Genomic DNA, 16191 nt, shown 5'->3' with positions numbered 1-16191 from the left:
AATTGCTTAAGTCTCACTAAATTGCTGAGGCTGGCTTTGAATTCTAGATCCTTCTGCCTCAGCCTCCTGAGTTGCTGGGATTACAGGCATGTGCCACCACACTCGGCCAGTTTGTACTCAACTGTGGCCATGGGCAGCATCCTAAAGGTCTAAGCAGATATGGATACATTCATCTTTGTCTTAGTAAAACAGCTTTGGTAATAAGGAAGCCAACTGCCTTTCCAGGCACCAGGACCCTGCCCAAGATAAAGGTCCACATCAGATTTCCTCAGCTGCTTCTCTCTTCCCCACTTGGGTCCCTAAACAGGGCTCCAACCACAGCACAAAACACCTACTGCTTGTTTGGATGTGTCCCAGTTTCCTACTGAAATCCTTCTTTTTCCAGAAAACCCAGGAAAGTGGAGCCACCAAGTAAGGCTAGGGAGTCCCCTGGCTGGGGCTTGAGGCCCTTCATTACATGGAAGTAAGACCCTGGAGCCCTGGTCTCAGCTGAATCCCCGAGTGGCCATGCTGTGTGAGCCAGTGGCCACAAGTCACCCCCTCTGGACCAGATAATGTGGAAAGTCCTTAGAGAGACCACCAGGATGGGGCAGAAATGGAACTAGTCTTTGTGTCCTATCAGCTATGTTTGATTTCTGCTCAGTGTCCCCCAAATGCCCCTTAGCCCAAGTTGGAAGCCCTGTTCTATGTTTGGCCCCTAGGGGGAGCTGACTCACACAACTGGGGATGAAGCCAGTGAAGTGGAAAAGCCCTCATCCTTTGTAAGCGATGCTCACTGTGAACCCGCGCTGTTCTGAACTCTTTATTTGCAGTGGTCCACAGCACAGAGAGGTTTAGTGACTTGCCTGAAGTCACACATCTGGAAGGGCCAGCAGTGGGATATCCACAAGTATGTCCAGAGAATGCCCTGTGAGAGTCCCCTACACTCCTTTGCACAAGCTGGTTCCTCACCACCCAGAATACAGCTGCCCCTCATCTCCATTTTGCAATTTATTGCCATCCCTGTCCTAATGTCACCTCCCTACACCCAAGCAGTTCAGATTGAGATGAGGGGAAAGGCCAGGCAGTCCGTGTAGGTAAGAATGATGAGTCCCAGTGGCTCAGGAGGCCCAGGCAGGAAGATTCCAAGTTCAAAGCCAGCCTTGGCAACTTAGCGAGGCCTAAGCAACTTAGTGAGACCCTGTGTCTAAAGAAAATATAAAAAAGGGCTGAGGATGTGGTTCTATGGTTAAGCACCTGTGGGTTCAATCTCCAGTACCAAAAAAAAAAAAAAAAAAAAGAAATGAGAAAATTGGCCAATGATGGTTGAATCAGTCAGTCAACAGGGGTAAAAATAATGAGGGTCGAGAAGGTGGCAGTTGTTTTTCAAAGATAGAACAAAAGGTTGTTGACTGGAATTTTTCAAGAAAAATAAAAAACATCCGAGTTCCTGCTCCTAGGCACATGTACAGGGAAGAAAGGAAAAACAATGATCAATGAAAGAGAGATGTTCCAAAGGCTATCAAAAAGGCAAGTCACGCCCTTCCACGGGCTTTTGAGCTCCCAAAATCCCCTTCTCTCTGGAGGAGTCTGTTCTCTATCACTTTCTTGAATAAATCTGGCTACACTTGCTTACCTCAGCTGTTCACGGTTTCATTTTTTGATGCCATGGAACACGAACTCGGTGCCAATCACCAATAAGATGGGTATCAAGATTCCCTGACCTTGAGGTCTTGTGTGCCCCTCTGCACCCCTGTCTCCCCACCAAACATGGGCTCCTCACAGCTGGGGCCCAGCCAGTTCTTTCCCAGGTCCCCAGAGCCCAGCAGGGTCTGGATACACTTCACCTTGATGTACTCACAAAGCAGAGCACCTAGGAACTGAGTCTACTGAGAGGAAGTTTCCCAGGCCCCCACCAACCCTTGCTGCCTGAAACGCACTCTCAGGTGGACGCAGTCTCATTCTGGTCTGTTCTATTCTGTTTTAAAATACTCAGTTCTACTTTTCTCTATCTTTTTCTGTTCCACCTCACTAGTCATGATTCACTAAATTGATTTCCTAACCCACATGGGCCACAAACCCAGTTTAGATTCACCTGAGATCCCATCTGCTTGCCACTGCCCCAGGCACCATGTCTGTCCCTGGCTGGTGACGTCCTTAAGGATGGACACCTTCTCCGAGGAGCCTCTCAGAGCCCCTGGTTCAGCCCCTTCTCCTCTGGCTCTGCAGACCTCTCAAGATGGTTCTGCCACTTCTATCAGAACCGGTTGCTCACACATCTGTCTCCCCATCCCTGGGGATCCGTCGCCATGTCTGTCCTGTTCACTGCTGTGACCCAGCACCTCTGGGACTTAGTGAATGCTGGAAGGATCATTAGGCAATAAACTCATGGATATGATTCTAACCACCAGACCAAGACTGACCCTCACTCCTGGGCTCAGATGCTGCCACTCTTTCATGACCTTCCCTTTCTTGGCCGGTGGGCCAAGAACCTAGGAGGCCTTGAGCTCCCACCCCAAGACTGACACTTGGACCAGAGCGCAGGATCCAGGTGTGCTACATGCCAGCTGTGTGACCTGGGCAAGTTCCTTCTCTGAGCTGCCAGAGACTGCAGCAGGACGAGCTCACTGGGTTGTGTCCGTGAGTTAAATACAGAGCAACCGTCAAAGGCTCAGCCCCATGTCTGATGAGGAGGAAGCCCGCATGGTGGCCATAGGAAGTGCAGGCTGCCCACAGGAGGAGAGTACCTGCGTGCTTACCTTTCAGGCCGTCCATACTGCAGAGCTGCTGTAAGACCTCCGTGGCACCCTGTTCCCCAGGTCCCAGAGAGGTCACCAGCCCCACAGGCAGCCCCTGTGTCCTGAAACTCATAGCCAGCTGCTGGGCTGTGGCCACCCAGATGTCCTGGTGGGAGGACACAATGGCCAAGCGAGCCCAACCAAAGTATCTCATGACAGTCAGCAGCACCTGGGCGGCAGAAGGCAAGGTGGGCACTGATTCACGGCCTCCCTCTGGAGCCCCACATGCCCAGGAGAAGAGGGTCTTTCCCCAGCTTTGTGCCAGCAGGGCGGCTGCTGGGCAGTAGCCAGGATTGACAGGGCCCACAAAAGCAGCCACAGTGTCCTTGTGAGTCAGGAATGTGGCCAGGGCCTGAGGGGTGTGGCAGCCTGTAGGCAGAACCACGGAAGCCAGATGTGAGCCCGGCAACAATGAGGGGTCCCGGTTGACTCTGTCCACAGCCAGCTGGGCAGCCACACCAGGGAGGGCCTGGGAAAAGATGGGGTCACAGTCCCAGGGACCCAGCACCCCCACAATGAAGGTACCCGTCCCCCAGGCCAGGTCAGCAAGGGAGCCAGCCCACAGGAGGGCACCCCAAAACACCACAGAGGGAAGTGGCAAAGAAGAGGTTGTTCCTGGATGACTAAGAGTAGGCCCCTGGGGACCCTGGCAGGGCAGGACAATCTTCCCGTGTGGCAGCATCCGGTCCCAACCTTCAGGGTACAAGCTCCCTTGCGGCCCTGGGGAAAGGGGGATATGGAAAAGGCTTGCTTTCTAGTATTTTCTAGCAGCATTTCCTGGCATGATTGAGAGGCAGACACCTCCTCCCAGAACCTCAGTCTCCTAGTTGGTAAATCAAGGGACTTAGACCCATGAACTCCAAGGACTCTCCAAAAGAGTTGGGGGCCTCACATCCTCCCAGGACTGGCTCATAGTCTCGTGATGCCCACATGAAGCTTTGAGCTGCAGTTCAAGTGCTCTGTGTATGGGCCACGGAAACAACTAGCCAGACCCAACCCCCTGTTTCCAATGTTGGAAACCTGGGCCAACCTTGAAGCTTTCTGAGCCTTATTTTCCTCCTCGGTGAAATATGGGCAATAAAACCTACTTGATAAAGCATGATTGCAATGATTGATTGACATCCTGTGGAACCCTTAGCACAGTCTCTGGTACTCAGGTATTCAATAAATCCTCCCTCTCTCAACATACAATTGTTTCTTCCAGTACTGATCTTTAAAGCAGAACAGGTTCTCCTGGTGCCCCTCAAGCGTCCCTGCCTCTTTCCCTCCAAGCCCAGCACCATCCCACAGCCCTTTACCCTAGTGGACTCCACAAGCCCTAGCAACTTATGCAAGTCCCAATGCGGGGACCTCACCCTTCAGTGTGTGCATGGGAATTGTGGCTAGTGAGTTAACCCTACACGTGCTCCTTCCATCTCTGACCTCCCCCATAGACCTGGACACAGAGGCCTTTCCCTCCCCACTGTGCAGACAGAAGACTAAGGAAATCTGACGTGCTAGTAGAAAGACAGGATTTGACCCAAGGCAGTTCAGCTCATCAAACACCCCACACATGATGTCCTCCACCAGGACACTTGAATGGTGACACTTCCCACTTCATCCTACTGTTTCTGGGCCTTGATGTGCAACTGAAGTCCCTGCAACCCCTGCTTGGCCTCTACCTGCTTCCCGGCTATTGCACACTCTCCACCCATGGACGCTGCCTTCTTTCTCCCCACCATGCATGCAGCCAGTGTGTGAGCTGCATAGCTTTGGGAACTACCAGGCTGGGAGGGAGGCAGGTCCCAGGCAACAGAAGAACTGACCACAATTTTGGACTCTAGGCAGAAGGACCAGGGAGGAGGCCCTGTGGGTGAGGAGAGGGGCATGGGGGGCTTCCTCAAGGAGGAAGAGCTCAAACCAACTCAACACTTGAAAGTGTGGATCAGGAGAGCGCAAGGAGCCCTCTGAATGCCAGCAGCAATGGCCTGTGTGGAGTAGCCTTAGAAATCAAGTTCAGTGCAGAGGAATAGAAAGGCCTCAGAATCACAAAGAAGAATCAACCCTGGTTTTCTTGCTTACTAGCCCCTAACCTTGAGGGATCTGAGGTCCTTATAGGTCTAGTTCTTTCATCTACAAAAAGGAGATGAGAACAGCTACTTGGCAGAATTGTGAAAACTAAAATGTGTACAGTATCTACAGTGGGACTTGAATAAGGAGACATGAACTAAATGGAATGGTCACCATCATCATCACCACCACCCATCATCACCATCTTTAGATCCTCGAGCGAATCAGGAGTCAGGTGTACTGGGGTGCAAATAGAGCTGGACAGGGAGGTGGGAGGCCTCAGTTCCCTGCTAGACCTCAGCCTCCCCATCTATAAAAGGAGCCAGTTTGAGGAGCTGGTCAACCCTGCACCCTGCTGGCCTATGATGCTCTCGTTCTCTGAGCTCTAGGTTCTGTGGCTTGGGGTGGGAGACTCTTCCACTAGCCTCTGTGCCTCTGGTTCTTCCTTGCTCTTCTACTATGATGCTCAAAGTATCCTAGCAGCAGGGACAGGGACAGGTCCATCTGCCCTTGAGATGAATCCCCCAGGGCTGTTGGATGAGCTCTGGACTCACAGAGAGCCGATCATTTCCAGATGGGAGTATGAGCATATGCTGCTACCAATAATGACAGTGGCCTCTCCTCTCAATCTCTACTTTGCCAAGTACCTGTGATCCACTGCTTTCCTTGGCCCTGAGGAGACATTTTCCAAGGTGGAAATTGCAACTCTGGGCAGGATAACAACTTATCCAAAGTCTCACCAAAAGTTAGGGCTGAATCAGGACCAGAGCTTGGCTTCCAACCTCCCAGTTAAAGACAAAAGTCCCCTCTTTTCCTTGATATCTAGAACACCGAGCTGAAAGATTCTCAGAGATTTAAACATCCAAACCAATTTCTCTGTGCCCAGATGGGGGAAACAAGGCTCAGAAATGAGGGTGGGCTTCTCTTGTTCCCACAAAAGAGCTTCCCTGGCCCAAGGTTCTGCTGGCCACACGTTTTTCCAAGAATTCTGCAGCTGATGGTCTCCAAGGGCTCACAGAGGGCTCAAGTCCTTACAAGGCCAGCTTAGGATAAAGCAGGAGCCAGCTCTTACTCCAGCTTTGTCCCTGATTTGTGACACAGACTCCATACTCCTTTTTATGCCCTAGTTTCCCCAAGTGTACAGGGACAGCTTGGTTTAGAGATCTGTGTCTCAAAGATCCTTCAGCTCTGATGCTCTAAGCGTCAATAAAAGTCAAGGTCTCTGAAGATGACCAGGTGGCATGTTTCCTTTCCAAGCCTTCCCCTGAGTGTGGGAGCATCGAGGGCCTCCCCCCAGCCACAACAGGTCAATGTGCCGCTCTCCTGGGGGCGACCACTTATATTTTTAGAGTCAGGGAGATGGGCCTGAGGGTTGGCCACTGGTTTCTTGGCTCACAGGTCTAAGGTCCTGGAGCTGGTTCCCTCCAGAGCACCATAGTCCAGGGGTGAAGGAGGCTTTGGCTGCATTAACAGACACATGGCTAAAACAAGAAGGTGAGGGGCACCCACGGGAGGGGAATAGGGATTCCTGCAGACTCACCACCAAGATGAGGCTGTCCCAGGTCAAGCTTTCCAAGCAGCCTCTGGCCGTGGGCTCCTGTCCCCAGCACAGTTGATGTTCAACACTCCTGCTGCCTGTCAGCTTCCTGAGACTCCTGCCTGGGGATGGCCTCATAGATGATTGTTCCCCTCAGGAATCTGAAGAAGCCACTTGAAAAATTAGATCTGTTCAGATCCCAGGGCTCTGGGGAGCCACATACAGAAAGGAAGGAGAGAAAGAAGGAGACGTGGCAGTGAGAGAAGACCAGTCTTCAGCACTGTGGACAGCTCCAGGCCAGGGTTCCCAGGAGGCAGGAAGGAGGGACAAGCACTATAGAGGCCAGCTGGCATTCACCAAGTGCCCATCCCTGTGCTGGGCACTTTTCATTCAACCCACCGGGACAGCTATTATTACTATCTCACTACACAGATTTTTTTGAAAAGTATGGCCCAGAGAGGTTAAGTAGTTTGACCAGGACCCAGAGCCATTAAGTGGGGAGGCCTGACTGGGTCACAGGCATCCTGGAGAACCAGAGAGGAGGTTTTTCTACCTTCCTTTAGGCACAAATGCCTACGTGGAGGTAGAAACCTCAGTCCAGAGGACTTACAGACCTCCCTCCTCCACCTCTCTCCTACCCAGGGGAAATTAACTTGTACCAAGCTCGCTGACTACTGTGGGCTAGCATCATTCACGCCCCGTCTCACTTAACCTGCACAGCAACCTCGTCAAGTGGGTGTTGTTTGCTTTCTTTATGTCACTTTATTCATTCAACTAATATCTACTGAGCACCCACTTCCTGGTTCTGCCAAGGGAGAGGAGGAGCCCCCACTTTCCTCCCCTCAACCCTGTGCTTAATCCCTGTGCTTCAGATACTCGAGCTACAGCAACAAAGGAGGAGAACACTTTCTTCTCACAGAGCCAACTTTACAGTCGGGGTGGGGGGTGTGAAGACCAACACACAGTCAGCCTGACAGGCAGCAGATGAGTTCTCCATGTTATAAACTGGGGTGTATTTAAAAAGGTAGAGAAGGGTGATGTTATGGTTTAGATGTGAGGTGTCCCTCAAAAGCTCACAAGTGAGACAATGCAAGAAGGTTCAGAGGTCAAATGATTGGGTTGTGAGAGCCTTTACCCAATCAGTGAATTAATCCCCTGGTGGGATAAACTGAGTGGTAACTGAAGGCAGGTAGGGTGTGGCTGGAGGAGGTGGGCATTGGGGGTGTGGATTTGGGTATATATTTTTTATCTGGTGAGTTCTCCGTCTCTCTCTCTCTCTCTCTCTCTCTCTCTCTCTCTCTCTCTCTCTCTTTGCTTTTTGATGCTCATGTGAGCTGCTTCCCTCCACCACACTCTTCCAACATGATATTCTGCCTCACCTCAAGTTCCAGGGAATGGAGTTATCTGCCTATGGATTGAGACCTCTGAAACCATGAGCCCCCAAATAAACTTTTCCTTCTCTACAATTGTCTGGTTGGGTCTTTTAGTCACAGCAGTGAAAAAACCTGACTAAAACAGGTAATAATGCTATGTGTATTATAATTCAGTGTAAGTGGTTTTCATATTGCTGCTCAGTCTTTGTATTATACTTTCAACAGTCTTGAAACACATAGTATTGAAGATGTAACTCAGTGGTAGAACATTTGCCCAGTGGGCCTGAAGCCCTGGGTTCCAGCCTCACTATTAGATGTGCACGTGAGCGCGCGCGCGCACACACACACACACACACATACACGTACATATTGAGTGGATAGGTCATAAAAAAAATAAATACTTTCTGGCTGTATATTTTTATTTAGAGCTAATCTTCTTCTGGAAGGACTCCAGCGCCCCTGCTGTGTACCCTGCATGTGCCTGTTTACTCTCAGACCACTTCCCTGGACTGACTGGGCTCCCAAGAGGCAGGAGGGACTCTGTACCACAGAGGCTGATCCTGAAACTTTGCTTCCCAGCACCCCTTGCCATAGGCCTCTGGCTGGATCCAGCCAACAGGAAACACTCGCAGGCGATGGAGGAACAGGAGAAAGGAGAAGCCACGTTGCTCCCCAACCCTTTCTGCTGTGGACAGTATCCCAGCAATGGCCCTGTCTCCTCCCTGGCCTGGGTCCTTTGACATCTCCTTATGTGGCCCCAGTTTCTGGGACACCTTCTTCCTTCTTTTGTCCCTCTGCTCTTGAGGGATGGAGGCTTCCTGCTCTTGCCAATTTCTGAACAGTCTCATATCCCAACATGCTGAGCCACTCCCCTGTCTAACTCCCCACCACTGGTTGTAGGTAAGGGCTCTGTTTTCCAGGTAAATCCTGACTCACACCCTCTTACCTGAGTCTGCTGCAGCCTCTCATCATTATATATAGTTCCTTAGTGAATATCATGATTTTGCCATCTTGGATTTTTTCTCCTTATGATAAACCCTCAGGAATAGACACACTGAATCAACAATAATGAACATTTTTAAGGCTCTGATTATATATCATTGGAAGCCCCCCAATGCATTAACATCAAGATAATCTTTAGATACTTGGGGACGTTTGAATATAGACTGGACATTAGCTGATTCAAGGTTGTTCTTAAGTTAGGTGTGAGAAAGGCAACGTGGTTATGTAAGAAACTGGCCAATTTTTTCAAGCTCACATACTGAAGTATATAAGGGCCCCATGATATCTATGGTTTATTTTTAAATTATCATACAAATGGAGAACTGTAAATGAAGTATGGAGAAAAACTAATTTCTAAAATATAAGCCATGGTGTACTTGGGTTCATTTTACTTTCTTCTTATTTTTTGTATATACTTGAAAACCTTTACAACTGAAAGTGATGTTATTACCAATTAACAACAGAGATGTATAAATTTTACCATTTCTCCCTGAGCATCCAGTAGTCTATTTTTTTCTAACTTTAAAATCATGTATTATGGGCTGGGGTTGTGGCTCAGTGGTAGAGCACTTGCCTCACATGTGTGAGGCACTGGGTTCAATTGTCAGCACCACATATAAATAAATGAATAAAATAAAGGCCCATCAACAGCTAAAAAATATCTTGCATTATATTCCTTTGCTATACTATATAATAAATTTCTGCAAATTTAGTGACTTTGGACACACCTAACTATCTCTCAGTTTCTGCAGGCCACAGGTCTGGGTACAGCTTTACCAGGACTTCTGCTTGAGGTCCCACAGGCTGCAATCAGGAGCCAGGGCTAGGCTCTGCAAGGGGAAGGTCCGCTCCCAAACTCCCCCAGGTTTCTGGGCTCCACAGCAGCTTGCTTCTTTAAACTCAGTATTAGAGTCTGCTGGCAAGACAGTCTTACCTAACTTAATGTCAACATTTGCCATGTTCTATGATTAGAAGCCAGTGACAAGTCACACTCATACTCATGGGGAGCATGAATACTGAGATGTAGTAATTGTGAGGCACCTTAAGGTCTGACCACTGCACATGTATGACAGAACAAATGGACAGCCTGGAGAAGTTCAAAGATGTGAGTCACATTCTGCAGGAAACAGGGTCAGACTCCCTAAGAACTTCATTACCACTTCACGGTTCTGTCAAAGGGAAAGCAAGAGCTTTCTTCTTTCCTCCCCTACTCCCAATTCCCGTCGTCTCCCCATGCTCTGCCGCAGGACTATCTCTCTAATCTAAAACCAGCCCTTGGGAAAGTCAATGCAGAATCCATTCTTGCACTGAAGAATGGATGGTGGATAAAAACTTACCAGGATCCTGGCCCAGAGCATCTCCAAGATCTCCAAGAGATCTGCTCCAACAGAGGGAAATTTACTCGAAGACACATGAGGCCATTAAAAATCATTGGGGATGTGGAGCTGTTTTAGGGTGGTCAAACTCATTCTGGTAGAGGGAACTCAGCTCTACAGAACTCAGAATTCTCAGCCCAACCAAAACAGAGGAATGGAATAGAAGACACAGAGACAAATCCACATAAATATGGTTATCTCATACTAGACAAAGGTGCCATAAACTTACACTGGAGAAAATATAGCCTCTTCAACAAATAGTGCTGGCAAAACTAGAAATCTATATGCAGTAGAATGAAATTTAACCCCTATCTCTCACCCTGCACGAAACTCAATTAAAAGTGGATCAAGAACCCAGGCAATGGGGCTGGGGATGTGGCTCAAGCAGTAGCTCACTTGCCTGGCAAGCGCGGGGCACTGGGTTGGATCCTCAGCACCACATACAAACAAAGATGTTGTGTCCACCGAGAACTAAAAAATAAATATTGAAAAATTCTCTCTCTCTCTCTCTCTCTCTCTCTCTCTCTGAATAAAGTCTATCTTTAAAAAAAAAAAAAGAAAAGAAAAAAAAAAGAACCTAGGCAACATACCAGAAACCCTCCACCTACTAGAAGAAAATGTAGGCCCAACACTCCATCACAGCAGCTTAGGAAATGACTTTCTCAACAAGTCTCCTCGAGCACAAGAAGTAAAATCAAGAACCAATAAATGGGATGGTATCAAACTAAAAAGCTTCTTCACAGCAAAGGAAATAATGAAGAGTGTGAAGAGAGAGTCTACAGAATGGAAGAAAATCTTGCCACCTGCAACTCAGAACAAGCATAAATCTCTAGGATATATAAAGAACTCAAAAAACTTAACACCAAAACAAACAAATAACCCAATCAATAAATGGGCAAAGGAAATGAACAGGCACTTCTCAGAAGAAAAAATATAATCAATCAACAAATATATGAAAAAAATGTTCAATATCTCTAGCAATTAGAGAAATGCAAATTAAAACTACACTGAGAGTTCATCTCACTCCAGCCAGAATGGCAATTATCAAGAATAAAAGCAAGTGTTGGTGAGGTTTGGGGGCGGGGTGGGAAGGCACACTCATACATTGCTGGTGGGACTACAAATTGGCACAATCACTCTGGAAAGCAGTATGGAGATTCCTTAGAAAACTTGGAATGGAACCACCATTTGACTCAATTATGCCACTTCTCGGCACGCAGCCAAAGGATTTAAACTCAGCATACCACAGTGAGGCAAACATTCTTCCAGTGAGTCTATCAGGTAATGGTGAAAGAGGCTCCTCCTGTCATTTGCCTTGGTTCGTGGTCTATGCACCTGACAAAGGGATGACCCGGTGGGCCCTGGTGTGAGGCATACACTGCACCCAGTCAGGACAGGATGTTTTCTCCCCGCTCATTCTCACCGAGCCTGTAGCAGAGCATTCCATAGTTCTATCCAGTCGGATCTCTCCCCCATAGAAGGAGAGGCGGGATGAGGGGAAACCAGTGAGCTGACTGCCCCAGCTCCATTGCAATAAAATCCTACCTCTGATCAGAGGCTATGTTGGACAGCACAGTGAAAGACAAGGCATTCTTGTGTGACTAAACGATCACAGAATGATCATTACAGGGGCCAGGAGAACAAATTAAGTGTTACCTCCTCCATGAGGAGAGAAATATGATATAATCAACCTGTCACCAGATAGCTGACTGACTGACCCGCCCCCCCACCACCACTACACTGCCCAACCAGGGAAAGGGTGCCAGATTAGGGGCTCAGCAGCGACCTCTGCTGTTGACGGTTGAACACTAGACTGTGGCAGTAGGCAGATGAGCCTGGGTGAGTGTCCATGTTTTGAGTCCACACATAACCCCCAACCTGGCTGCCATGGCTACTTCAGCCCATTCCGCACAGGAGTGTCTGGGGAAGTGGCTGATAGCTGGGTTGTCTTGTCTACCAAAGTGACTGTGGCTTCCTCTGTCATGGGTACCCTCTGTGGGCATTTATGTGAGATGGTAGCTTTTCACACACTGTGACTATTCTGAGAGGCTCATCCTTACACCTCAGTGATGGTGCCCAAGACACCAGGATGCTGGCCATCCAGATGGCCCATTATCAGCTGCTCGGGAGTGACAGTAAAGAAGCACCCTGGGCCGTCTCTCCATCTGCCGTGTACTTATCCCCTGACATTCTGCCCACTGGGAAGCCTCCCTTCACCACTCGGACTGCAGAACCAGCCTTGATTTGAGTTGGAATGCAGTGTCCATCATGTCCAGCTCATGTCCCTCCATGACAGCTGGTGATCAGGAACTTCCCATGGGTGTGGGTAGAAGAAGGGGGAAGATAGGGCTAGGTATCACCCAACCATCTACTTGGTCTCATAATTTGCCACTTCCATTTTGTTAAGGGAAACTTCTTTGCACATCTAATCTTGTGACCCAGTGAATCATATTATATCCAGTTCAACTGTCATCTCTGGTAGTGTGGTCATTTGGTGTTCATGTCAAACACTGATTCTCTATCAGGACTCAGAGAAAGTCACAAGCTGCTTTTCCAATGGATAAAAGTGATCCACAGAAAATAATATAGTTCTACTCCAAAACCCTAGGGGGCTGCAAGGTGATTCTCTAGCCTCTCTTAGGCTCCATGTGGCATCTCTGCCTGCTACGGATTACCACTGGGTCTCTTGAGTCACAGGCTGAGTGACAGGGCAGCTTGCCTGAATCTGCTGCATGACTCTTTTAGCCCTGGACTCACTCCAGAGTAGAAGCTGTGTGGGTTATCTGATCGATGGGTGAGGGCGATACATCTAAATGTCATATACATGACCCACAACATCCAAACAGGTTCACCAAGCACTATACCCTTTCTATGTGATGGGTGGCACAAAGCACCACAATTTGCCTCTCATGTTATAAAGAATATTCCAACACAACTCTAGGCTAACTGGACCCCAATGTGACAGCCTCCTAAATTTCTGCAGACAGGATCTCCCTCTCTTTAGCACATATCACTACAACATCTAGGATTCTGGCTATCTCCCAAACACCAGGTTTAATTAGCAAAATGACATCAATATAATTAACCAGCAGGATGTTCTGTGGCATATCAAGCTGATCCAAAGTCCCTTTGAGCCCTATTATGACAAGGAACTGGGAGAAATGATATAGCTCTGGGGACAAAACAAGTAAGGGCATACTCTTCTCCTGCATATCACTTTTGATTTTCCTCACTGATAGGATGGAAAAGAAAATATTTGCTAGGCCAGTGGCTACCTACCAGGTGTCAGGGGCTGTGTTGCCTTGATCTAGTAAAGATAGCTATTCCAGGTAGCTTCCCTTGACATCACCCTCTGATGGCGTTTGTGATGATCAGCTTTATTCTCCAGGACTTATCAGTCAGAAGGCAAGTTACATGGAGATTTTTCAGGACTGACTGTCCCTGTACCTCTCAAGTCTTTGGTGCTGCCGCTTACTTCTACAGTGCTCTAGGGCACATGGTATTGCTTTTGCTACACTCTGGGCAAAGGAAAGCTATGGGGTGCATTTTGGGGTTTCTAGTTGACATTTTCTCCCATAGAACCCTCAATCTGCAGGCCAGGGAAGCAAAATATGGGGATGCTACTAGTTTCTGTGGATTTCTACTCCCATCCTTCACTCTGGAACTGGAGAAATAACCACAGGATGGTGCATGATCCCACTGGACTCTCTCTTAGAAGTCTTCAGGCCAAGATGCACATCCCACCTGGACTTCCTACCCTCTACCTGTGACCCTCTGGGCATTCTGGTTCTTCAGGCACCGGGAATGGAGCCAGTGTCTAGTAGCCTCCTGGATGGTGTGGACACTTGATGGTCACCCTGGTGGAGGCCATAGTTTCCCCTTGGAGGAAGATTCATGGCATGCACTTTGCTCAAAGGGACTTAGAACCTCCCACCCGAGTCAAGAGCCTGAGAACGCTCGACTAGGAACTAAGAGGCAGTGCACCGCACTATAGTGACTCAAGATGGGGTTTTTTTTATGTGTGTCAAGCCTAAAATTTTTTCTTCCTATGTTCAAGCATAACCTTAGAAGGCTTCCAGCTATTTTTCCCTTTAGGGAAAAATTCGATAGCGATCCCCCACGAATCCCTGAGATCCTTCAAGAACCACTCCACACCTCTGGTAATTCTCCCCGCTGTTGTTTTTGATGGTCGAGTGCTGCCATCAGTCTGGACTCCTGTCACCCACCAGGACACTTCCACCACAACATCCACCTCTAGCCTGCAGAGGACCACCACCAGAGGGTCCTTCAGCATGACCTAGTCCCCACCCATACGTGCACTCCTTACTGCTCGGCTGGAGGCAGCATCCCCAGCTTCCCCAGGGGACAGCAGGATGCAGAGACTAGTCAGCTTTCCTGAGCCTCCAGGGCCTTCCACTCCCCATTCCAAGGAGATTCTGGCACTTCCTCTTCACTCAGTGAGGGCCTCCAGCACTGGGTGGGAACTCCAGTTAGTCAACCTAGAAGATGATTAAAACTACTCCTAAATGACCAAGTCAAAATGTCCCTAAACCCACTGGAGCACCATATCAGCGAAGGTGGCCCCAGAGAGACTTAGAATCTCCCGACTGTGTCTAAACCCCTCTATCTAATCCATTCCCTTGGACTCCTGGTGGTACAGATTGACGAGATCTTATGAGTCTTTCACTACAGACTATCTACTTGACATGCGGTGTAGACCTTAGACTTCTCCAGGCTAGCCTGGGTTGGAACCCTGGCTGTGGCCTGAAGGCACAGCCTGTGTCCTCAGGGGCATGGGTACTGGTTCGTACTGAATGACTGTTCAGGAGCCACTGAAAGGCTTTAATGCCAAAGAGAAGGGGTGCTCAAAAAGAAGGAGAGGGGCTGCCTCTGGTGCTGGTAGTTCAGGGGGACAATTCTTGGTCCCATCCATGTCCTCCCCTTGTCTCAGTGTCCCCCTCTCCCCACCAGGGCCCCTCCTGTATTGTAGGAGATCAGAGGGCTCTGGAATTTGACCAGCAGATCGTGGGTTTGGGCCCATTATATCTTCCTGACACCTGCAGGACACGAGGGACTAGGTCATGCATCGTGGAAACCTTCTGTTGTCCACGTGATCTCACCTATGTGGTCATAATTTTATATTTCTTATATACAAGTTTGCACTGCATAATGATCAGTGAGAAACTACCTACATAACAGTATATACTGCCTAGCCTATGCATGTAGCAGGCTGTACCGTGTAGGACTAGGTGAGTACATTCTAGGAGATTCACCCAGCACATTTCTCACAATGTGTCCCCATTGCTAAGTGACTCCTGACTATAAATATGCTCCCTGGGTCTGTAAGAAACAGAAAATACCTCCTCTATCTCTATAATCAGCATCATTGCCACAGGGACCAAGTGCCACAGTCGCATGACATCCCAAACTGTGGTCTCTCAGCCTAGACTTCACATTGTGCTATTACCAGTGATAGCTTTCTGCTTCCCCCAGTAAAGAGATTATCCCTGTATTGCACAGCTATAGCACCAACTCCAACTCCAAGATCCTGTTTGGAGGGTCTTCCTTCTAGGGTCACTCCTAATCAGAATCCATGCACAGTCAAATTGGGATCATCCAAGGAGATCTTGTGCATAAATGCTTGTGATGGAGCAGGGTACCAGTATCGCAGCGGCCCAAGGCTAATGGTTGCATCCCTGTTAACCTCCCCAGATCCAGTGGGTGGAAGGGAGGGCATCCAGGAGCCAGGAAGAAGAGAGTTGGCTGCCAAGAAAAAAGCAAGGACTCTCAATGAAAGGACACACCAATCTGCAGCATCCCTGCTAGGAGAACTCAGGGAAGTAGAAACCCAAGGCCACTTCCTTCAGCCCTCTGGTCAGCTGCTAGAGCTTCTTACTGACCAAACCCAGCAAGAATTCAAGATTTGAGACCTCATGGATATTGTCCACACAGGTCAGCCTCCTGGGACCTGGAAAGGCAGGTGAGGTGAAGAGTGGGTATGGATGGGCTGATGGGAGACCTCGGCTTAACCTTTCCCTGTCAGGGGAGGGGTGGCATTTAGTCCATCCAGGCCTTGA

At 48.8% G+C, this 16191-nt stretch overlaps 1 protein-coding gene across 1 annotated transcript in view; it reads right to left on the bottom strand.

The window, feature by feature from the left end:
• LOC143388148 (guanylate cyclase D) overlaps window positions 1–3459 on the bottom strand; it is a 32135-nt gene extending 28676 nt beyond the window's left edge. Inside the window, exon 1 of the mRNA XM_076842096.2 lies at window positions 2739–3459. Coding sequence (XP_076698211.2) covers window positions 2739–3459 — 721 coding nt within the window. The remainder of the gene's footprint in view (window positions 1–2738) is intronic.
• Window positions 3460–16191: the final 12732 nt, after the last annotated feature.

This window comes from Callospermophilus lateralis, chromosome 2 (genome assembly GCF_048772815.1).
Source record: "Callospermophilus lateralis isolate mCalLat2 chromosome 2, mCalLat2.hap1, whole genome shotgun sequence".
Classification (NCBI taxonomy): Eukaryota; Metazoa; Chordata; class Mammalia; order Rodentia; family Sciuridae; genus Callospermophilus; species Callospermophilus lateralis.
This window is presented reverse-complemented; position numbering and strand designations above follow the sequence as displayed.